A 24,551-nucleotide genomic window follows, 5' to 3' on the forward strand; every position below is an offset into this window, starting at 1 on the left:
TGGACGGGGACAACAGGTGTGGAACAGACTGGCAGGAGAGACTGATGGATTGGCAAGCCTGACAGACTGGCAGGCAATACTGATTGATAATTGACTAGGTATATGGTATGAATCCTGCTGGTACTCTGTAAAGCAAACACCATTAAGTGCTGCTTATCCAGGGATTACATTGAAAATGAACTGATGGAATAAACAATTATTTCCTTAAAGCGGGATTGTCACCATAAAAATCAAATTTCAACAGCAATTGGTCTAATGGCCCATACTCACGGGCAGCAAATGTTGCCTGTCGCCAGCACACGTGAGCGTGTGGGCGACAGGCCGGCGACAGCTCCTCGCCAGATCCCTCCGCGTACACACGCGGAAGAGGGACCAGCGGCATGACGGAAGCTGTCGCCGACGTTCCTCCTCCCTCCGCCGGAAGCTCTTCATACCTCAATGGAGGTTGCTGTCGCTAGTCCGCGTACTCACGCGGACTAGCGACAGCTGCGGCGGAGTTGCGGCGGCGACTGTCACCAGGCGATTGAACTTTTCAATCGCCTGGCGACATCAGCGACGGGCGACAGTTCGGGTTGCGCGCACGTTGCGGGCGACAGTTCGGGGTGCGCGCGGCCCATACTCACGGGCGACCTGTCGCCGCAACACGCGCGCGCCGCGTGTTGAGGCGACAAAAGTCCCTCGTGAGTATGGGCCATAAGTGTATTAAGTGATAAAGATGCTAATCCTGCATTCAAAACTTTCAAAACGTTTTCTGCTGTTATGATTTGGAGTTATCACATACTTAAGGAGCACTGGTCTTTTAGTAGTAAGTGCCAAGTAGTTGAATGCTGGGGCTTCCATTTATTTCCCTTCCTAGCTGCTTATCTGAAACACAATCCCCTGCTCACTTGTGTTTACAAGCAAGGCTGAGGTGACTCAGAAAAGAAAAGAGAAAAGGAAAAAAAGTAAAGCGCAGAAATGACATCAGGATTTAGCCTAAACTGTGGGCAAACGACATGGTTCCCACCAGGAACAGAATTAACTTCATTTACTATATAAAATTCACTGAAATCAAAACGTGGACAGTACAATACTTGTGTTATGTACAGTAAGTAGATCAAGTATTTACTGTATCTACTTATATACTGTATGTGTTTTTTTCCCTGGCATAGTATGGCTAATCCTACTGCTTTAAACAGTATCTTTCCTTCCACTACCAGAAATGACTTTTTTCTTTAGATATCACATGAATTTATTTTATGGTAAATCATTTAGAAAGTAGATTTAATGTTTTATTGTCTCTGCTCAATGGCAATCTCTTAAGAGCCCCAGAGCTAAAATACATTAACTATTGAGGATATGTACATAGGTTTGTAGCGCACTTAAACCAATAGCCAGAGGATATGTACATAGATTTGTAGCGCACTTAAAACAATAGCCAGAGGATATGTACATAGATTTGTAGCGCACTTAAACCAATAGCCAGAGGATATGTACATAGATTTGTAGCGCACTTAAATTCAATTTTGTATTAAATTTTGTATTATTACATGAACTATTGACTTTTGTATCTATCCCCTGCTCTCAGAAGTTATTCTATACCAGGAAAAGTTTTATGTAATTCCTTATCAGTGAGCGTTGCACTATAATCTGCTGCTACCTTGAGAAAGCCCCGTGGGCGGGGCGAAACTCATCGGTAGGCGTGGCTAACGCCGGAGTGCTCGCGCTGGTCAACCACGTGTAATGCCGGCATGCTGAGCGATACTCCACTTAACACACCCGGGATCCCCAATCTAGTTTGTGGCAGCTGCGGACCCGTTGGACGGGAGTGACTAACAGCGCTATAACAGGCGCAGTGAAGAGAACATTACTGACCCAGTGCCATGTCGGTCCTACAGCAATGTGAGCTGGAGCTCACCACCGAGTGTGCAAGTATAAAAGTTGTGCCTGTATCTCCTCATGGAATTGGTTAATGCTGCAGCTTAGCGAATGACTGTGCTTATAATGGAATACGTGTGTTCCCAATGTGCCAGCAATAAGTTCACCATCCAGCCTAAGGTCCCTGCTTTGCTAGAATCCAATTGGAGGATTTATAATTCGTGTAGTGATACCTATAATTGGTCCGATATCTCACAGTGTATGTGGTGTTTAGGTGGTGGCAGAGGACCAAATTGACCGATCTCAGTGCGATTTTTTTTGCATAGGCTGAGGCTGGGCGATTATACTGCACAATTGAGTCGATCAGGTCCCTTTAGTAACAGCTAGCACTCCTGGCCAGGTAGTTGTTTTTAATGTGTCTGATTTTAAATGTTTGTGATACAACAAGATGCAGCCAAGGCATATAATAAAATATTTATAAGTGCATGAGACAGCAGATTTACTTTATTGTGTGTTTACATAGATTTGTAGCACACTTAAATTAAATTTTGTATTATTTCATGAACTATTGACTTTTGTATCTATCCCCTGCTCTCAGAAGTTATTCTATACCAGGAAAAGTTTTATGTAATTCCTTATCAGTGAGCGTTGCGCTATAATCTGACAAAAGTGCGACAAGAGAGAGCCTGTTACTTGCATGCCTGAAGGATAACTCTTTCAGGCAGCAAAATAAGAAAAGGAACACAGCCTAGTTATTAATATATAGGCAGTGGACATACATATGTTTATTATCTCATCATGTCACACATCACCTCGGGTACATTTTAGAAAACGTCATACTTAATTCATTACTATAAAATTAAAATGTGGACACCAACAAGATATTGTGTCCTGCCAAGAAATTACACTAACAGTATCTTAGCAAAAAATAACAAGAGGTGGCGCTCTAAAGACTTGCAGAACGTGCACTAACACTAACAGTATCTCACCAAAATGAACAAAGAGGCGGCACTCTACTGGCCTGCAAACATGTACAGTATATATTGTAGAAAATAGAGAAACACTACATGTTGCAGACACTTGGTCCTTCGTCAGGTGTAAGAAGTACCATCTGTCCACAACATGTAGTTTTTCTCTGTTTGCTACAGTATACTGTATACCAATTTGCAAGCCAGTAGAGTGCACCTATTTGTTCATTTTGGTGTGATACTGTTAGTGCACGTTTGCAAGCCTGTAGAGTTACGGATCTTTGTTCATTTTGGTGTGATACTGTTAGTGCACGTTTGCAAGCCTGTAGAGTTCCGCCTCTTTGTTCATTTTGGTGGATACTGTTAGTGCACGTTTTCAAGTCTTTAGTGTCTTGCCTCCTTGTTTATTTTGGTGTAATAGTGTTAGTGCATGTTTGCAAGCCTGTAGAGTTCCGCCTCTTTGTTCATTTTGGTGTGATACTGTTAGTGCACGTTGTCAAGTCTTTAGGGTCTTGCCTCCTTGTTTATTTTGGTGAGATACTGTTAGTGCATGTTTGCAAGCCTGTAGAGTTCAGCCTCTTTGTTCATTCTAGTGAGATGTTAGTGCACGTTCTGCAAGTCTTTAGAGTGTTGCCTCTTTGTTCATTTTGGTGAGATACTGTTAGTGCACGTTCTGCAGGTCTTTAGAGTGTTGCCTCTTTGTTCATTTTGGTGAGATACTGTTAGTGCATGTTTGCAAGTCCTTAGAGTGCCACCTCTTTGTTCACTGTGGTGAGATACCAAAGCCATAGGAGCAATCCGGCAGAGGCTTTGGCACCAGCCACTTCCAGGCTAAGTATACTCTGCATCACAGATCCGTAGATTACAGTTAATGTGCACTAAGAGTATCTCTAGGGTGATTGAGAACCAACTTCCTATGTATTCCAAGAACAAACAAGAATAAATTGACTCAGCTACAGCTTTGTTTTTTTCCTTTTTGCAGTGTAAAGCCATTATGCTTCCTCCAAGGTATCTCCCTCTGGCTGGAGCAGCGGTCTGTCCTGAGTAATCACTCATTGAAAGCTTAATGAATGACAGAGCTGTGGCAAGGAGATCAGTGATTTCTGTGTTATGGTTCCCCTGCCATTGCTGTGATGTCATATGGGGCAAATCATTCTGTGATTTATTGTGTTTAGATCTAGGCATCCATGCAGAGTACATAGAGATCCACTGATTGCACAGACTTGATGTATTGCATTGACTGAGCTCCAGGTTCCGAGTCCCTATAACAACTCTCCGCAGTGCTTGTATTGCTCATCTCCCAGACAAAGTCATTCTCTCTTCTCGCAGATCGCAGTAAGTCTTCCAAAACGCATAAATCACAGTGGCAAGTTGTAAAGAGCGGATAAACAGAGGACAAAGAACGCATCCGCGGATTTGTAGGGACAAATCCAAGTTCACATTGAGGTGATGATAATGCTGATCGCTTACACATACGCTCTGCTGGTAATCAAAGCACATCATTAATTTCAATTATCCCCCGCTTGTAATCTGGGACGTTGTAGTTACTGATACTGCAGATTATCCCATCCCTGTGCACTAATAGCTCACAGATGATCTTACAATGTAAACAACTGTAAAACTCTATAGATAGCTAAAGCAATGATAAGAAGGCTGCCAATTCCAAATGTATGCACTGCAGGCAACAATGGCCAATAAACTTACAGGACTTAACAACTGTACAAAAATATCATCTAATAAATTGTTCTCTAGAGTCAGTCAGAGACAGAACTGATTGATCTGGTGACCCTTCCATTATTGAAATATTAAAGTGAAACAAGCAGCATTTTTAGCCACCAGGACATCTCAATAGCACATTATTGCCTTACTTCCATGGTCTGCAGTCCTCAGAAAAGGACTGTTGTAACTAGCAGATACGGACTGCTGTCATTAGCAGTAGCAATGAGCAAACAAAAGCTTTCCTCAGCAGTCAGGGAGAGATAGAACACACTTGATTAACTTCACACCTTCTCCTGGATATATAAGGGCAGATGGGAGGGGGGGGGGGCAGCTCCTACAGCTATTAGAAACCAGGACAAACTGCGGGGGGGGGGGGGGGGGAAATCTGCTTGGATCCCTTTAAAGTTAAATTCCAGAAATTCAGTGAAAAGTGTTTAGAAACGTTGTTTTTTGTTGTTAAACATAGCTGTCTATTGACCATGGGCTAAGAGTGGCTTTATAAGAGATACTTGTAAAGTTTGGTTGAGGGAGATCATGATGTGAGGGTGTTTTTTTCAAGGGTTCAGCTTGGTCCCTTGGTTTCAGTAAAATAAACTCTTAAATGTTTTAAACCCGAGCTTTGGCTCCGGTTCAAAACAAGATATTTATCTAAACAGAGGGAAGCTCCAGGATTCTATTGAGACATCCCTCCATGCTAGTATCTCACTTTGTACCTGAGCTTCCTTTTCCATCATGGCCCTTTCATGTTCCAAGCTGAATATATTGCTTGGTGGACTTCCAACTAACCGACTATCACCGCTCAATTCTGTACTGAACTCTGCTGCTCGACTCATTCATCTCTCCTCTCGCTCTTCCTCTGCTGACCCTCTCTGTCAAGCTCTTCACTGGCTACCAATTAATGAGAGGATTCAGTTCAAACTCTTAACCATAACCTACAAAGCTCTCCACAATCTCTCTCCCCTGTACATCTCCTCACTAGTCTCCAGATACCAACCCAACCGCAATCTCAGATCTGCACACGAGCTTCTTCTATCCTCTTCTACAATTACCTCCTCACATTCACGTGTACAAGACTTCTCACGTGCCTCACCCCTCCTCTGGAATGCCCTCCCACAACACATCCGCCACTCTCCCACCTTTGAAATCTTTAAACGCTCCCTCAAAACCCACCTTTTCCGACAAGCATATTCTCTAGCTTAGGCCATGCACCCTCTAAATAACCTAATTACGCACTGCCTGTACATATACTGTATACTTCCCCCACCTCTTGTTTCCACCCCATTCCTTCAGATTGTAAGCTCGCAAGGGCAGGGCTCTCACCCTTTTGTGTCATGGAATGTTATTAATTCAATTGCTTGCACACTGTTAGAAATTTATACATTTTAGTCATCCTGTTAAATCAAATTGTAATCAGCAGTGCTGTATCTTGTATCAGTGTTCATATTTCCATGTATATCATTGTCTGTATCATTATGTATCCCTTGTTTGTTTTCTTACATTGTACAGCGCCACGGAATATGTTGGCGCTTTATAAATAAATAAATAATAATAATAATAAAACGTGCCTGCACAGAGCCCTGACCTCAATCCGATGAAATAGATGAGAAGGCTTGGCCTGCTATCTCCACTTTAACAGCAGTTCTCATAATGGCCCATACTCACGGGCTACAATTGTCGCCGCAACACGCGCCCGTGAGTATGCGCCGTCGCACGGGCGCGCACCCCGAACTGTCGCCCGTCGCTAATGTCGCCAGGCGATTGAAAGTTTCAATCGCCTGGCGACAGTCGCTGCCGCAACTCCGCCGCATACTGTCGCTAGTCCGCGTGAGTACACGGACTAGCGACAGCAACCTCCATTGAAGTATACGGAGCTTCCGGCGGGGGGAGGAGGAACGTCGGCGACAGCTTCCGTCGCACCGCTGGTCTCTCTTCCGCGTGTGTACGCGGAGGGACCTGGCGAGGAGCTGTCACCAGCCTGTCGCCCACACGCTCACGTGTGCTGGCGACAGGCCACTTTTGCAGCCTGTGAGTATGGGCCATAAACCACACTCCTAAACCCTGTACAAAGCTGTCACAGACAAGATTACGTTGTCATAACTGCAAAGGGTGGACAAACTACATATTAAAGTCTATGGATTATGAATTGGATGTTAATAAAGTTTGTGCGCGTGAAGGCACAAATCCTAATACTTTTTGCAAAATATTATATGTGAGCAAACTCACTAGGTACTGTTGTATTATAAAGTAGAACTACAGTCTGGCATAACTTACGTATAATAAACATTTGTCTTCTTACTTTTTAGTGCCCATAGAGTTATCCTAATTGCATTCGTCTTTAGCAATCTCATCTGTGTAAAAATAACAAATCCCCTGAGCTCACAGAACAGCATTGCTGGATATGGTATATCATCATATCCATTCCAATCTTTGTCATTAGGAAAGTTTTTGTTTGCTGTGCTTACAGAGCTGCATGCAGGCACTGAATACTGTTGGAAAAAAAGCTCTGTCAAGTTTTATCAACTGCAAGTAGTGTTCAAAGAACAATCTGGGTAGCTTCTGCAGCATGTCATTGATGACCTTCCAAACAAAGTGAAACACAGTCTAGATACCCATAAAAGTGATTTGTCCTTACATGTTTTTATGGAGTGGCTAATCTTTTAGAGCAGTATAGTTCCACTCCACCCTGTTGCATTTAGTTTTATGGAGAACCAACTAGTAAACAGTCTAATGCTGAGTACACACTATGAGATTTTCTGGCCGATTTACTGTTAGATCGATTATTTCCAACATGTCCGAACTGCTTTCCCATCGATTTCCGAGCATTTTCCGATCGATCTCCTATTAAAGTGCACAGAAATCGATCGGAAAATGCTCGGAAATCTTTCTGAAAGCAAATCGGACATGTTGGAAATAATCGATCTGACAGTAAATCAGTAAACTCTCATAGTGTGTGCCCAGCATTACTGAATGTGAACACAACCAAGCTCAACATTTATATTAAGACTCTATTAAACAACAAAAATATTAAGAATAGGGTACAACCTAATAGATGGGTTGGGAATGGGGTCTGCATGCTATTTCATGTGTGTGTCACTCAGCAATCTGTAACGTCAGATAAGGTACACAGTAAACTGCAGCTAAGATGATCATTTTTGTTTTAACTCTACAGTTGTTACCAGGGTCGTTCTAATGTTCTCACATGACATGCTGCAGCTCAACGCAATAGCACACTGATTGGCTGTGAGTCTGTGACAAACAAACTGCTCCCCTTCAGCCAGCCAGTCCGCCATCCTCCATTCCTCCTCAGTTAGGACAGCAGTGCCACCTCCTCCCTTCTGCTGTGCAAGTCTAATGAAACACGGCTGCTCTCCTGTCTCGCCCCCCCCCCCTCTTCACACACTGTCAGACTCCTCACACAGCACAACAAGCTGCTTTTCCCCAATGATGATCTCTTCACCTCGCTCACTCTCCTCTCGCTTCTCCTCCTACTCTGACTGCATGCCATTAGTGTAAACACACAGTACAAACATGCTGCCCCGGTAATCTCTGCGCCTGATGCAAATATTTCACCTCGCTTCATGAGAGAACCGGCCCTGGCTGTTACCATTGCCTGTAAATTATGATCATGAAATATTCATATGTAATGTTTCATATTTTACTGTATAAGTAAAATTAATTATAGAAAGATAAAAAAAATAAGAAAGAATATACAAGAAAAAAAAGTTTTCTCCAACTAAAACATTTATCTTTTCTCATGATATATTCCCATTGGACTAGCTGTCCCAAAAGGCTGACTTTCACAAAGACGGTAACGTTATAAAATGGCAGAAGTCAACAAAGTACAAAGAGTTAAAGTGGGACTGTAATCAAAGTAACATAATAAGATTGTTTCTTCTTTTTTTACAATATTCATTGGTACATTATTTAGTCAGTGTTTGCCCATTGTAAAATCTTTCTTCTCCCTGATGTACTTTCTGAAATGTATCACAGGTGGCGACATATTTAGTCCTGTCAGATGACAGATGATTTATGTTTGTTTACTGAGAGTTCTAAAACCAGTACAAAATATACCTGGTCTCCCAGAATGCTTGGGGGGGGGGGGGTGGGGGGATTATGCATAATAAACAGATAGGATAAGCCACAGTTAGAGGGTGGGGCTACATATAAATATACAGCAAGATATACCCATAGCAAGTTATTCTGATGCTGCAGCCAGGATATCTATCCCTTTAGCAGCCAATTTATTTAGAAGATTGCAAGTGCTCCTTGCCAATTTATTTTACCACATTTTTTCTTATTTGTTACATTTTCTTGCTTCTAATTAGTACTGCTGCAAGGTGTATTTATAGGCACTTGTCACTAGGGGGCAATGTGAGATAATAACAGAGGACTTCTGCTATCAGATTCTATATTTTCTGCTAGTTGAGGGAGATCAAAGCATTCCAAAAATGTACAGCACAACAATCTGTCAAGTGAGATATTGAAGCTGCTAATGGTTTAACATGAGGTAATATCCTTAATAATTTACTGCATTCTACTGTATGTCACTAGAGTACCTCTTTAAATATGAAACAATGCTGGAGAGTGACTGATGAGTGTTGGATAGGCCTGTCACTCACAAGCATTGCCTTCACCCCACCCCGACACCTCTTCCTTCCATTTGTTGTGTCTGCTAATGAAATCCACCGCCACACATACAAGAATTCAGCAGCTTTTCTCCCAAAATGTAAGAGATGAAATAGTTACCGTGCTCCATCATTTTCAGCGGGAACCAGAAGAGGATGAGGGAGTGGACCAAGGCATTGATACAATGACCCCAGAATACCTAAAACAACACAGAACAGAGATATCACTTAGCTTTGACACCTGAACGAGCCTCAACAAGTGCTCTGCTGTTACATCAAGCAATCGCCGGTGTCCCCGAGTCCCGGAAGAAGATGATAAAGGAATCATTTCACTTTCCAAGAAGCTATTTCCATTCCAGCTTATCTTTTATAGTCTGCTAAAGGACACTACATGCTCTGTGGGACAAGCGCTGCATTGTTCTCATTACAAAGAGAACAAAAAGCCAAAGGGTCAAGTGCTCATCACATGTTCCTAGGAATCCACTCACCTTGGAATAAACAATTACTGTTTCATAGCTCTTTAACTGTCCCACTTTTGTAAGAACCAAATTCCCCCCTCATTTGTCCCTGTTTTCTGTCCAGTGTACAAATTGTGTATAAATAAAGCCGTTCAATCTTCAAAAAGAAAATGATAATTGTGATAAGTTTATGTCAATTCTCTAAATTTGTGTCTTATTTTACAATGCTGTAATTAAGGGAAGATGGTAATAATATAAAGGGAACACACAATTTGACAACTTTTGTTCATTAAACATCTCTAGTATTAATTAAGAGGGCTGGGCAAAGTAAATACTGTGGGTGTCAGACTAAGTTTGTGGTTCACAGGCTAGGAATGTTCACGGAGATGCTATTAAGTTGAGATTGATTCAAATTTTATGCAAATGTATGCCGTTTGAAATTGGACCAATCAAATACAACAGCTGCATTGATTTGACGCTTTACAAGAGGAATACATTTGCATAAAATTTACTTTTACTAAAACTTTTATGAATATGATTAGAAGGATTGTCAGCTACTTATTGACACTGAAATTCTATCAAGGAGTTGGGGTACAGGTAAGTATATAGATCTGAAAGCCTATATTGCTGTCTAGGCACACATATTCAAACCCCTTGACTGCTTACTAAATAGTTACTGGTTGACTACATATAAAGTGACCCCACCACCAACCCTGCATGTTTCACCCCCTCAATGGGGGGCTTTGTCAGGGAACAAAGTGCTCAGAGACAAGGTGCCAGTGCTCAGGTCAAGTATATGAAATATACACTTCAAATATGAAAAACAACAAATAGCCTTTAGGCCATGGATCAGCAGCATGTAATTTGGACGTAGGGAGAAGCCAAGTGATGGCTTTACACTATTGGTTACCTAATTTTCTCCTTTTGGGTTCCATGTATTGCCGTCACCCGAATTACAGAACATATTTAAAGAGACCCTGTAACAGAAGAAAAACCCCTCTGGGGGTTACTTATCTCGGGAGGGAGAAGCCTCAGGGTCCCAATGAGGCTTCCCTGTCCTCTGTAGCTTTAGGGAATCCAGCGCTGGCTCAGCCGAAAGTCCCTCGACAAATCCTGACAAGAGGTGCACCTGCGCGGCCAATATTTACCTACAGCGATCCTGCGCAGGCGCAGTAGCATCTCTTCGATCAGGCTAAGGTGGAAATAGCCGAGCCCAATCGATCCGTTCTACTGCGCAGGCACAAATGACTCTAGCCTGCGCAGTAGTGCGGATACAATTGGGCTCAGCTATTTCTGCCTTAGCCCAAATGAAGAGATGCTACTGTGCCTGTGCAGGATCACGGTAGGTAAATATTGTTCGGGGGGTTCACAGTGCTGCATTGCCGAGACAGTGGAGGACAGGAGAAGCCCTGTTAGGATCCAGAGGCTTCCCCCTCCCGATGTAAGTATCCCCCAGAGGGAGTTTTTTATGTCACAGATTTTCTTTAATTCAGGCGGCGCCGCTATAGTCGCAATTAACATTACGGCCTATGGCAGCGCACAAATCAGGTGCCGTGTGGAGTGGGCGCGGAACCAGCTGATTCGCAGTTTACATGTGTGAAGAGCAGATGTGTGGATGAGTTCTAATGGAACGCTGACTCTGGCATGACTTTGCCATTTCTACCACACTTACTTTTGTGTTGAATCCATCTGCGTTCTGCGTGATTTTGTAGAGCTGTGGAAATCTTAGCATGCTGTCTTGGCTGCAGGATCGCTCACAGATTCCCAGTGTGAAAGGCGGTAAGGCAGTGAAAATCTGTCGAGAGAGTAATGTTGATCAGAGCGGAGGTGATAATAACATTGCAAAGAGGAGAGAAAAGACCTGGAGAGGTTTTTAATGTTTCACAGTCACCACAAACCAACCACTGCCAGGGCCATAGAATTACTGCAGAGCTTAAAGGCATGAATCATACGGACCTTTAATTGCATGGTAATAAGCTTTTACTCCAGTCCTCACATGTAATAAAACAAGCTCAAACATGTTAAATCTAAGTGTATATATGCTTAAAGTGGGATTGTACTCCAAAAACTAAAATTTCATTCACTACTTTTAGATACATAAACGAACATTTGAAAGCATTTCCACACATTCCCTGAGTGTAAAAATCTTTAAAGCGGATCCGACATGAAAAACTAACTATAACAAGTAACTTGTCTATATATCTTATCTAAAGTTTAGATAGTTTACACGGCAAATCTAGCTGCAAACAGCTTTAATAGAATAAGAATATGTATTCCTGTGATACAATGACAGCAGCCATGTTGTTTGTAAACATTACACAGAGGCAGGCTTATCTGCATCTTGAGCAAAGAAAACGAATCCTCCCTCCTCCCCTCTGCCTCTGAAATCTCTGGCTAGTAATACCTCCCCCTCCTCCTGCCCAGACTGAGCTCCCATGAGCCCTTGCTACTGTCTGAAAGTGCCCTGGCTCTCTGAAAACCTGTGGGAGTGGCTTATTTAGTTTATAGGGAATTAGAGCATTAAAACAAAAAAGTATTTGGCTTGAGGAATGCCCTATAAACAATAGGAAAGGGACACAATTATGCAATGAGTAAAAGTTCATCTCGGATCCACTTTAAACTTTTATTTTTACTGCAGAGAGCAGGAGAAGCTTTGCAATCGGCAAATGTTATAATTGCCAGCTTAAGCTCTCTGCGGCATGTGTCTTCACAATGCCCCCTTCTTTTTTTGTTGCCAGGCGATGTGTCTGTTCAGTTGCGGGAGGTGTGATAAGTAGTGATAATGTTATTGGAGAATGAATGGGAGGAGTGTTGAAATGTGAAAATTGCTTCCATCCTTAAACCTTTAGCAGCCAAATATAGCAAAGCTATATGTGTGCTGCAGGGACGTTTTTTCTATTCCGCTGGGGAAATGTTCCTTCCCCAGCTTGGTAGGGTATGGAGAGAGGCGCAGGGAGCGGTCATATTTGCCTGTTCCGTGTGGCTGGATTGGCTTCTCCTCTCCTTCACTGGCGGCTGCCATATGAAATATCATATCCCTTTTACTTCAGGTGTCCTTTAACAATGTAAGTTAAAGGACCACTATTGAAAAATAAAAACCATGAAATATAACATACAGGTATATACATACATATAAGGTGTACATTTACTCTGTAAGAATACTTCATGAGGAGATATAGTAGTCCAAAACCTGAGCCGTTTTTCCCTTCCTACTGTAAGTGACAGTGACAAAGGAGAAAACGTTATATAACGTGCATACATGTGATTTTATATTTTACAGTTTTTTACAATAGTGGTCCTTTAAGACACATACAAACTTTAAATTTAGTGCAATGGTGCTGCTCAGGGGAGAGCATTCAGCGGGTTATTGCTGCAATCACTGCCACCTGCAGCTGTCAGCTGTGCTAAAAGAGTATCTATCCTCTATGTGTGAACAGAATCTAAGACGCCTTAACCCTTTCCCATCTAATTTCTGGATCACACCCCCCCCCCCCCCCTCCTCACTTATAGTATATTTCTTTGCTGTGCGGGAGGGGCGTGGCTAATCCATGGATTTCTGCAATGGTGGGGATCTGGAGGGTCTCTACCTCTTCGCACTAGAGCCAGGAGGAAACCCAGCATCAGGGGAAGGGGGTGGGGCTGGCATCAGCTTGCACGCCATAGCGCCGGGGTAGTTCTGAAATTATGCAGTGCAGTATGGTGCCGGAGGAGATCAAAGTGTCAGATGGTCTGACACCATGGGCGTTTCTAGGTTCCTGGGAGATCCAGGGCACCTATGGGGATCAAGAGTGAGATATTCTACAGTTTTATTTAATAGTTAAATCTACTTTTTTAAGTTTTTACTGTTTTATTGTTTTTGCTCAATAGTACATTCATTGAAGTATGCAAGAGCTAAAATGCATGAACTATTGAACTTTTTTATCTCTTTCCTGCTCTCAGAAGCCATTTTCTATTTTGGAAACTGTCATTTCTTATTAGTGAGGGTCACACTGTAGTCTGACCCAGTCCTGACTCAGACAGGAACTGCCACTTACATACCTGATGTTTAAAGTGATCCTTAAGTAAAAAAAAAATGAGTTTTACTCACCTGGGGCTTCCAATAGCCCCCTGCAGCTGTCCGGTGCCCTCGCTGCATCCCTCCGATCCTCGTGCCCCGCCAGCAGCCACTTTCAGTTTCGCAGTCAGGAGCTGACAGGCTGGGAACGTGAGTGATTCTTCGCGTTCCCAGCCACAATTGCGCCCTCTATGCTGTTATAGCATATAGCATGAAGCATATAGCAGCATAGTGGGCGCAATTGTGGCTCGAAACGCGAATAATCAATCGCGTTCCCAGCCTGTTGGCTCCTGACGGCAAAACTGGAAGTGGCTGCCGGCGGGGACACGAGGATCGGAGGGACACGGCAAGGGCACTGGACAGCTGCAGGGGACTATTGGAAGCCCCAGGTGAGTAAAAGTCATTTTTTTTTTTACTTAAGGATCACTTTAACTCTTTCAGGCAGAGAAAGATAAAAAGGAACACAGCATAGTTATTAGTGTGCTAGGCACTGTACATACCCATGTCTATCTCATCATGTCACGTCACCTCGGGTATCCTTTAAGGTATGTAAACACATGTGATAACTGCCGGCCGACGATCGCTATGTGTGTATAGTGGCAGCCTATCGATCTTACTGGGGTATGGGGCATCGTTAAGGATCTGTCCTGCTGGATCCTTACTCACCCCCAAAGCCCGAGCATGGCCGATCACAATGCTATTTTTACCCCCCCCCCTCCCCTCCCCTCGATAGAAGCTGCTCTGTCATGCGCCGATCATCTTCCCTCCGCCCCCTTCCATATCAACAGAACACCTGGATGTGTCTGTACAGCATCGCTCCCCGAATTCTTGATCCCCGACGGGTGACAATTATAATCTGTTGTGTGTCTGTAGCTTTAAATATGTTGACATGTGAAATCTATTGAAATGTGATGTGTAGTGTGTGGTAGGAATTGATCCCTCCCTTATCAGACTCACATCAGATAGGGATCAATCATTCTGCCACATTGGGTGACAATCTATTTGTGTGTATGGCCACCTTTATAGATATTTTTCGTAACAGAGATTGTGGTCAAATCACTTGTCCCCTATTTGACCCCGTCATTACCCCATAGCTCAATAGTGGCAAATTCATCCATATTTTTTATTCACTATATGACATATACACAGTTATCTTTAGAACAACAGTAATAAATGGCATTAGTGATAGGTGAGCATTTAAAGGACTTACGAGCCCAAAAGAGGAATAAAATGTCTTTACCTTTGTGAATTTGTAACGCACGGAGGACGCCATATGCGCCCTCCGTGCAGCTCCGCCGGGTCCCCGCTGCTTTTGTCCCCCCCGGCCGGACCCCGACCCCACAGCCCGGGTCGGGCGCTCCTTCCTCCACAAATATGGCCGCCGGAGGAGGCCGCGGCTGCGCAGTCCGCACCGCCGCGAGTGCGGCTGCGCAGCTCTAGGGCCTCCCTCCCCATTCCACGCTACGTAGCGTGGATCGAGGAGGGAGGACCTAGAGCTGCGCAGCCACACTCGCGGGTCGGGGTCCGGCCGGGGGGGACAAAAGCAGCGGGGACCCGGCGGAGCTGCACGGAGGGCGCGGATGGCGTCCTCCGTGCGTTACAAATTCACAAAGATAAAGACATTTTTTTCCTCTTTTGGGCTCGTAAGTCCTTTAACTAAATAATCCTAACCAGTATTTCTCCAATGACCTGAGATAATGTGTAAAGACTTCCTGGTTCTCTCTCTCTCTTCCTATCCCTCTTTCTGAGTAATATCAGCAACATAATAGATCTATTGTATTGCTGGCCCTGAGGTGTCCTTCCAGAATCCACTGTTCCCTCACGTTCACCTTTACATCAGCATTATACATTTCCATTCATTACCAGGCAGCTACAGCCTCCCATTACATCTGTCTCTTATTCCATTTACAGAACAAAGACTGGTAAAGATCCTACATCCTGCACCAGGCTGACATTCACACTGCCTGCAGAACAGGTAAGGCTGTCATCAGATGCTAGGCCCCAATTTACACTGGATCCTGCACTACTTCACAAGACATGAGCTGTACTCTCCAGTAGAGCTGTGTATTGTGCAATGGAGAAAAAGTATAACTAAATAACAGGTGACAAGATGGCGCCGGACTCGGTCGCCATGGCCACAGGGCTCCGGCTTTTTTAGTACTTTGTACTTTCTCTCTCCACTCGAGGTGGAGAGAGCTTCACTCTTGCTGGGAGAGGCGGAGGCGGAGGACATGGGCACTACCGGCCCGGTTCCGCATCAGACACGGAACGCAGGCGGCTTGAGGATCAGCTGCTGAGGATCAGCTGATCGGGGCCACGTGGTTGTGCGCAGCATGGAGAGGCAGCACGGAGTTACGCTGGTCTGCCGTCGCTGCATCCACATCGTTACGGACTCCACCTGCGCCAATCACCGCAGCTCGTCACCCAGGACGTTTCCCAGCGGTGGGACCCCCTCGGGTGGCTGGAAGCTGCTGCTGGATTACACCGAGGGCGTCGCATGGAGGAGCCCACAGCCGTCTAGCTGCCACATTTCACAGCGGCCTGTAGCTGCTGCCATGGAGACCCTGGAAGCCACAAGGAAGGAGGATCTCACGGCCGTTCCCCCACCGCTCACAGCATAGGGATCCAGGTCAGCGGAGGGTCACAGCTGCTCCCAGCCCCGCACTGCACGAGGGACACGCACGGCAGGCCCCATCCAGGCCAGCGGAGGGTCACAGCTGCTCCCAGCCCCGCACTGCACGAGGGACACGCATAGCAGGCCCCATCCAGGCCAGCGGAGGGTCACAGCTGTTCCCAGCCCCGCACTGCACGAGGGACACGCATGGCAGGCCCCATCCAGGTCAGCGGAGGGTCACAGCTGCTCCCAGCCCCGCACTGCACGAGGGACACGCACGGCAGGCCCCATCCAGGCCAGCGGAGGGTCACAGCTGCTCCCAGCCCCGCACTGCACGAGGGACACGCACGGCAGGCCCCATCCAGGTCAGCGGAGGGTCACAGCTGCTCCCAGCCCCGCACTGCACGAGGGACACGCACGGCAGGCCCCATCCAGGTCAGCGGAGGGTCACAGCTGCTCCCAGCCCCGCACTGCACGAGGGACACGCACGGCAGGCCCCATCCAGGTCAGCGGAGGGTCACAGCTGCTCCCAGCCCCGCACTGCACGAGGGACACGCACGGCAGGCCCCATCCATCAAGGAGGATCCTTGTGTCTACTTGGCTCCCATGGGCCCTGGAGCTCGGTCCTTTCTCCACCGGTCCTGGCTCTGTATGCTACAGCTGCCAGAAGCACAGGGTCCCATCTGCCTGCATCCAAAATAGATCCCTGCACAATAACTGGACTGGACTGATGGCTGGACCCAGGGGTGCATTTCAATATGCAGCCCCAGGGACTCTGCCTCTGTATCTGTCTCTCTCTTCCTGCCTTGGTCTTCTCTTCGTCTCTCTCAGCTATCCTTTCGCTATCCTTTCTCTCGCTCTCTCTTTCTTCGTCTCTCTTAGCTATCCTTTCTCTCTCTTTCTCTATCCAGGACACACTGCGGGGCATCTGGAGCTGCTGTGGAGCGAGCGAGCGCCGTCGATAGTTGGCAGGCTGCTCCCCTCACACAGCACTCCAGTTTTCCCCACGCGTCCTCCACTACAGTTATTGGTATTATGTATATATGGGTATATACTATATGCTTAAGTGTACTATTGCACGTGATTTGTATGTGTTGAATTGCTGCATGTGTTTGTACCATCTCCGACCCTGTATGAGCCAAAAATAATTCCGGGTACAACCCCCGTTGTACTTGGCAAAATAAATTTGATTCTGATTCTGACATGAGAGGATGGAATGGTTAAAGAGGACCCGAACTATTGCATAGTAAACAGGAAAAACACAGAAAAATCCACCCTGTGTGAATTAAGAAAGAAGAGCCTGTCTAAATCTCCCTCATCTTCAAGTAATCAAAAGTGTAATTTGAGCTCTCAGCTGTGTCAGCACAGAAATTCAGCAGTTTTGGCAAACACAGCTAATAAGTAACCATGGGAGCTTAACCCTTTCTCTGTTATCATGTAAGCAGGAAGTAGACACACTGCAGATTTATTGCAGATGTTCTGTAAGCTGTAACAAAGAAATATTTTATTTTTAGGCTACTTTCACACCAAGACGTTGCGTTTTAGGGGACGTTATGGTCGCATAACGTGCCCCTAACGCAACACCTGGTGCTCTTGGATGTGGACGTCAGAGTGAGCCACGTTGTGCAGCTCACTCTGGCATCCGTGATGCGTACTCTTGGACGCATGCGGCATCACGTGGTCCCGCCAGCCAATCGCCGTACAGAGCGGCGCTCCAGGAAGTTAACACTGCACGTCACACTGTGCAGTGAATATTGTGACGTGCAGTGTATATTAATTAGCCATGTGCCTGGCCGTGGAGGAGGAGGGAAGACCTCCTCCTCCAACACTACTGAGCATGTGCACACAGTCTAGCCGCGCATAACGCACAGCATGCAGCACTTTCAACTTACGTGCTGCGTTACACTGTAACACAACGTGGGCACTGTGAACAGCCCATTGATTTTTCATTACTGTGAGTTGGGCTGCGTTACACGCTGCACTAACGTGCGCCTGTAACGTCCCACTGTGAAAGCAGCCTTAAGGGTGTTATGCTGTTGGAGGGGTTGGTAGGGGTATTGGCGGATAATGTCTAATAAAATGTAGCCATGTCTTATATGGTATGTATTTTGATATGCTTGCCGTGTGTTGTATTTGTGTTGACTTTGTAAAACTCAATAAAACCTATCTGTTAAAAAAAAAGGGTGTTATGCTGTTACTTATCATTTAGAGCAGGAAGTTCTGAGTTCAGGTCCGCTTTAATTCAATTTTAATGACTAGTCTTTAAAGGGTACCTAAAGGTAACCCATGGTAAGAGGGATATGGAGGCTGACATCTTTGTTCTCTTTTAAAAAAATACCAGTTGCCTGGCTGTCCTTCTAATCCTCTGCCCCTCATACATTTAGCCATAGACCCAAAACACGTATGGTGATCAGGTGAACATGTTAATGATTTTAAAGTGGACCTGAACTCAGAACTTCCTATCTGCTCTAAAAGATAAGCAACAGCATAATACCTTTACAGAAAAAAATATTTTTTGTTACAGCTTACAGGGCTCCTGCTATAAATCTGCAGTAAGTCTCCTTCCTGCTTCTTTTATGGAAGCAGACAAAGGGTTAATCTCCTTGTTTACATATTAGCTGTGTCTGCCAAGGACTGCTGAATTTCTGTGCTGACACAAATTACGCTTGTGATTACTTACAGATGAGGGAGAATTAAACAGGCTCTTCTATTTAAACACAAACAGGGTGGATTTCTCTGTGCTTTCTTTGTGTCCTGTGCAAGAGTTCAGGTCCGCTTTAACATACACAGGTTGATTTACTGAAGCCAACGTCACATCATGTACAGAGATATGGGCCCATAGGCAATTTACTTTTTCTCCTGAGTTTTCTCCTCAGAGATACTTTTTCATCTTCTATATAGAATAATTTTTCAACACTTTACAATAAAAAAGTACCAGAAAGAAATGGGAAAGAACCATCAAAACTATTTCAAGCCCTTTCTTGCTTTCTGGTGATTTGACAGGTCTTTTATTGTCAAGTTAGAAAATATCACTTAGGAGATAACTCAAGAGAAAAAGCTAATTGCATATGGGCCTGAGGCTTTTATTTAATTAACTTTTCCTTCAAAGTTTTATCCTAGGATATATATATCTTTTTTATCTTCTGTTTAAAATAACTTTTCAGCAGTTTGCAATTGAAAAAGTACCAAAAAAAGTAGGTTAAAAAAGTATTTTTTAAAATTATTCTGAGCATTTTCTTGGTCTCTGGTGGCTTAAAGAGAACCCGAGGTGGGTTCTTAGAATGCTATCAGCGTACAGAGGCTGGGTCTGCCTATACTGCCCAGCCTCTGTTGCTATACGGTCTCCCCCTACAGGCCCCCCCTGCGCTCTGCTTGCCACCCATAAATCATACGCCAAGCTATCGACACACAGTGTGTCGCAGCCGGCTGTTTACTTCTGCATCTGTCAGTCTCTGCCGCTCCCCCGCCTCCTCCATAGCGCCGGTCCCCGCCCGCGTTCCTTCCCTCCCTGCTGATTGGAGAGAAGGGACGCGGGCAGGGACCGGAGCTATAGAGGAGGCGGGGGAGCGGCAGAGACTGACAAATGCAGAGGTAAACAGCCGGCTGCGACACACTGTGTGTTGACAGCTCGGGGTATGATTTATGGGGGGCAAGCAGAGCGCAGGGGGGCCTGTGGGGGGGGGACCAGTATAGCAACAAAGGCTGGGCAGGATATGCAGACCCAGCCTCTGTACGCTGATAGCATTCTAAGAACCCACCTCTAGTGGTGCTCAGCAGAGCTCGAATATTCGAGTAGCTCGAATATTCAAGCTCTTTTCCAGCTATTCGAGCTCGGTATTCGAGCTCCGAATAGCTGTAGCTATTCGAATGGGCTATTCGAGTACACTCGAATAGCCCATTCACTATTCGAGCTATTCGAGCAAAACGGCGCTATTCGAGCTTGGTACCGAGCTCGAATAGCGTCATAGCCCAGATTGATGTCCTTAGAGCCAATCAGAGGGCTCCCAGGCCCTCTGACGGCAGCCAATCACAGAGGGGGACCCTGGCCAGCCCCTACCCTATAAATAGCGGCCGCCATATTAGGTTTCTCCGTGCTTGCCTGAGACTTGTACAGAGAGAGAGTTGCTCCTTTGTGCTTTGGCTTAGCAAGAGCTCTATTGTGGTCATTTACCTAGCGTTTTTGCTCACATACACCTCCTATACACACCTATATTGTTGTTAGTTAGTTAGACATTGTATTTTAGTTAGTAGCTTTTGTGTTACATAGAGACAGGCCAGCTGCTGCAGGCTTACAGCTTTAGGCCTCAGGGCCTTGCCTGTGTGGGCAGCTGTCCTCCTGTCCTCTGTTTATTTCTCTCTATTCTATACCAGTATTTCTGCTGTCCTTTACTACTGATTGTATTAGTATTGTAGTTATATACTGTAACTGTACTAGGACACTCACTGTCACTGTTCATAGGCTACTAGCTGCTCCTGCGTGTGTGCACTCACTGTCTGTGTACACACTACACACACTCTATTTCCTTCTGATAACTGATTGATTATTGTAATTGAATATTGTAATTAGTTAGTTGTACTCACTGTTACTACTTACTGTACTAGGAGTCTAGGACACTCAGTCACTGTTCATAGGCTACTAGCTCCTGCGTGTGTGCACTCACTATCTGTGTACACACTACACACACTCTATTTCCTTCTGATAACTGATTGATTATTGTAATTAGTTAGTTGTACTTACTGTTACTACTTACTGTACTAGGAGTCTAGGACACTCAGTCACTGTTCATAGGCTACTAGCTCCTGCGTGTGTGCACTCACTGTCTGTGTACACACACTACACACACTCTATTTCCTTCTGATAACTGATTGATTATTGTAATTAGTTAGTTGTTTGTACTTACTGTTACTACTTACTCTTACTGTACTAGGAGTCTAGGACACTCAGTCACTGTTCATAGGCTACTAGCTCCTGCGTGTGTGCACTCACTGTCTGTGTACACACACTACACACACTCTATTTACTTCTGATAACTGAATGCTTATTGTAATTAGTTAGTTGTACTTACTGTTACTACTTACTCTTACTGTACTAGGAGTCTAGGACACTCAGTCACTGTTCATAGGCTACTAGCTCCTGCGTGTGTGCACTCACTGTCTGTGTACACACACTACACACACTCTATTTCCTTCTGATAACTGATTGCTTATTGTAATTAGTTAGTTGTACTTACTGTTACTACTTACTCTTACTGTACTAGGAGTCTAGGACACTCAGTCACTGTTCATAGGCTACTAGCTCCTGCGTGTGTGCACTCACTGTCTGTGTACACACACTACACACACTCTATTTCCTTCTGATAACTGATTGCTTATTGTAATTAGTTAGTTGTACTTACTGTTACTACTTACTCTTACTGTACTAGGAGTCTAGGACACTCAGTCACTGTTCATAGGCTACTAGCTCCTGCGTGTGTGCACTCACTGTCTGTGTACACACACTACACACACTCTATTTCCTTCTGATAACTGATTGCTTATTGTAATTAGTTAGTTGTACTTACTGTTACTACCTACTCTTACTGTACTAGGAGTCTAGGACACTCAGTCACTGTTCATAGGCTACTATCTCCTGCGTGTGTGCACTCACTGTCTGTGTACACACACTACACACACTCTATTTCCTTCTGATAACTGATTGCTTATTGTAATTAGTTAGTTGTACTTACTGTTACTACTTACTCTTACTGTACTAGGAGTCTAGGACACTCAGTCACTGTTCATAGGCTACTAGCTCCTGCGTGTGTGCACTCACTGTCTGTGTACACGCACTACACACAGTCACACACTCTATTTCCTTCTGATAACTGATTGATTATTGTAATTAGTTAGTTGTACTTACTGTTACTACTTACTCTACTGTACTAGGAGTCTAGGACACTCAGTCACTGTTCATAGGCTACTAGCTCCTGCGTGTGTGCACTCACTGTCTGTGTACACACACTACACACACTCTATTTCCTTCTGATTACTGATTGATTATTGTAATTAGTTAGTTGTACTTACTGACTGTTACTACTTACTTACTTACTGTACTAGGGACACTCACTCAGTCACTGTTCATAGGCTAGCTCCTGCGCGTGTTTGCGCGTGCGTGCACTCACTGTCTGTAGTGTACACACACTAAATTTACTTGTGATTACTACTGATTATTGTAACTGCTAGTTGTACTTCCTGACTGTTACTACTTACTTACTGTACTAGGGACACTCACTCAGTCACCTCACCCACCAACCCACTCCATTAAAGTACCCCACTTTTCACCCGCCCTTTTAAAAAACTTTTGTCTATACGCCCAAAACATCGAAGATGTCTGGAAGTGGCAGCCAGCGCGGTTTGGGCAAGGGGAAGGGCAGCAAGGGAATCAGGAGGAGAGGGAGCAGCATTGTGGCAGGCCGCGGCCGCGCCACCATGCACAGTTCCGCAGCAGCAGCAGCAGCGTCAGTGGCTAACATTCCTCCCATCGCCACTGGCCGTGGACGCCTTGGGCGCCGCCCAGCAGGAGCATCTGCAACTCACGCTGCAGAGACACAGCAGCAGCAGCGTGTAGCACCTGCTCCGATTTTCCTCCAGCCGGGTCGGAAACGTCCCATTGAGGAAAAGCATGCAGACACTGTGGTGCAACTCATGACGGAGGATGAGCAGCCCGCCATCAGCTCTGCATCCGAGGCCTCCACCCTCACCACCACCACCCCTGTTCGCAGCAGCCGCCCAGCAGGGTCTGGGGAGGAGGCCAGTTCACCGTCACTCGCCGACCTGTCATTCAGCAGTCTTTTGACCCCAGGCATCATGAGTAAATTGTCTGCTGTTGTTGGCGATCTTGAGGAGGAGATGCTGATGGGCACTTTGGGGGATGAGGGATTGGACAGCAAGACTGTGGCGACAGTCAAGCAGCCCATCCATGCATCAGGAGAGGAGTTTGGGGGGTCATCATCCCAGCAGGACATGTTTCAGGAGGGGGAGGATGATGATGACCCGGTGACAGACAGAGACTGGGTGCCACCACCTCCAGGGGATGTCGTCCTCAGCAGCTCTGAGGAGGAGGATGCGCTTGTGGGCCTTGCAAGGAGGCGCATCATTGCAAGCATTGGCAGCAGTAGGCAGGTCCCACAGCCTGCTGGTGTCTCAGGCTCAGCAGCAGCAGCAGCAGCATCTGCCAGTACCACCACCAGCCGCACCCAAGCCCCCCCCCCCAACCACCACAGGGAGACAGGCAGCAGCGCTTCCATGCCGTAGGGGGATGTTTCTGTCACCAATCTGGCGATATTTCACCATGCCCACTGTGTACAGCAAGTACGCCACTTGCAACCACTGTCAGCGGAAGTTGAGCAGAGGTGCAGACCCCTTAAAGTTCAGCACCAGCTCGCTCATCAACCACCTTGCTGCGAAACATTTCCACCAGCATGAGGAGTTCCAGAGGCTGAAGGCATCTGGTGCTGGCAGTGGCACCACACCCATCACTGCACAGCCTTCAGCAGCAGCAGCAACAGCAGCCACCCGCCCTCCTGCTCCTCCAGCAGCACCAGCAGGAGTGCGGAAACGCACTGCTCCTCCCCCCTCTGCAACTCCTGCCGCCGACACTGAGGCCTGTTCTGGCAGCCAGTCCTCAGTGGCCTCCTCCGCTGTGTCTGCTGATTCCCGTGCCAGCAAAAGGCCACGCCAGAGCCTTTTGAGCGAGTCCTTCCAGGGGGTGGTTAGGGCTCTGCCTCCCAGCAGCCGTCGCGTGCGGCAGCTGAACGGCTTGCTGGCACGGGCCATGTGCTCCCAACTCCTGCCGTACACGCTCGTGCAGGAGGGGAGCGACATTCGTGCGCTGCTTGCTTGCGCAGCCCCAGACTGGCAGCTCCCCAGCAGACACTTTTTCTCCCGCAAGGCCATTCCTGCACTGCACCGCTTTGTGATGGCCAATGTGGAGCGAGGGCTAGAGCACGCGGTTGGTGAAAGGGTCCACGTCACCATGGACTCCTGGAGCAGCCGCTTCGGGACAGGCCGCTACCTGTCCTTCACTGTCCACTGGGTCAGCTTGGTGGAAGGGGGTGAGGATGGGAGAGCAGCAGCGGGCACAGCAGCAGCAGCAACACAGTGGGTGGTGCCACCCCGCAGGGTCAGGGGAACTGCAGCAGGTTCCTCCGATCCTCTGCCATCCTCCGGCACACCTGGCCAAACCCCCCGCCTCAGCAGCAGCGTGAAGGCCCGCCA

The 24,551-nt window shown here is 46.1% G+C and overlaps 1 protein-coding gene across 9 annotated transcripts in view; it reads right to left on the reverse strand.

Annotated features, from left to right (window-relative positions):
• The window catches only part of ATP8A2 (ATPase phospholipid transporting 8A2), a 970,290-nt gene that overhangs the window by 317,618 nt on the left and 628,121 nt on the right, over positions 1-24,551 (reverse strand). For all 9 annotated transcript variants that reach the window (XM_068266975.1, XM_068266976.1, XM_068266977.1 and 6 more), the window contains 2 exons: positions 11,300-11,422; positions 9,291-9,369 (listed from right to left, as the gene is read on the reverse strand). In XM_068266975.1, the coding sequence (XP_068123076.1) occupies positions 9,291-9,369; positions 11,300-11,422 (202 nt within the window). The remainder of the gene's footprint in view (positions 1-9,290; positions 9,370-11,299; positions 11,423-24,551) is intronic.

This window comes from Hyperolius riggenbachi, chromosome 2, assembly GCF_040937935.1.
Source record: "Hyperolius riggenbachi isolate aHypRig1 chromosome 2, aHypRig1.pri, whole genome shotgun sequence".
NCBI classification, from domain to species: domain Eukaryota; kingdom Metazoa; phylum Chordata; class Amphibia; order Anura; family Hyperoliidae; genus Hyperolius; species Hyperolius riggenbachi.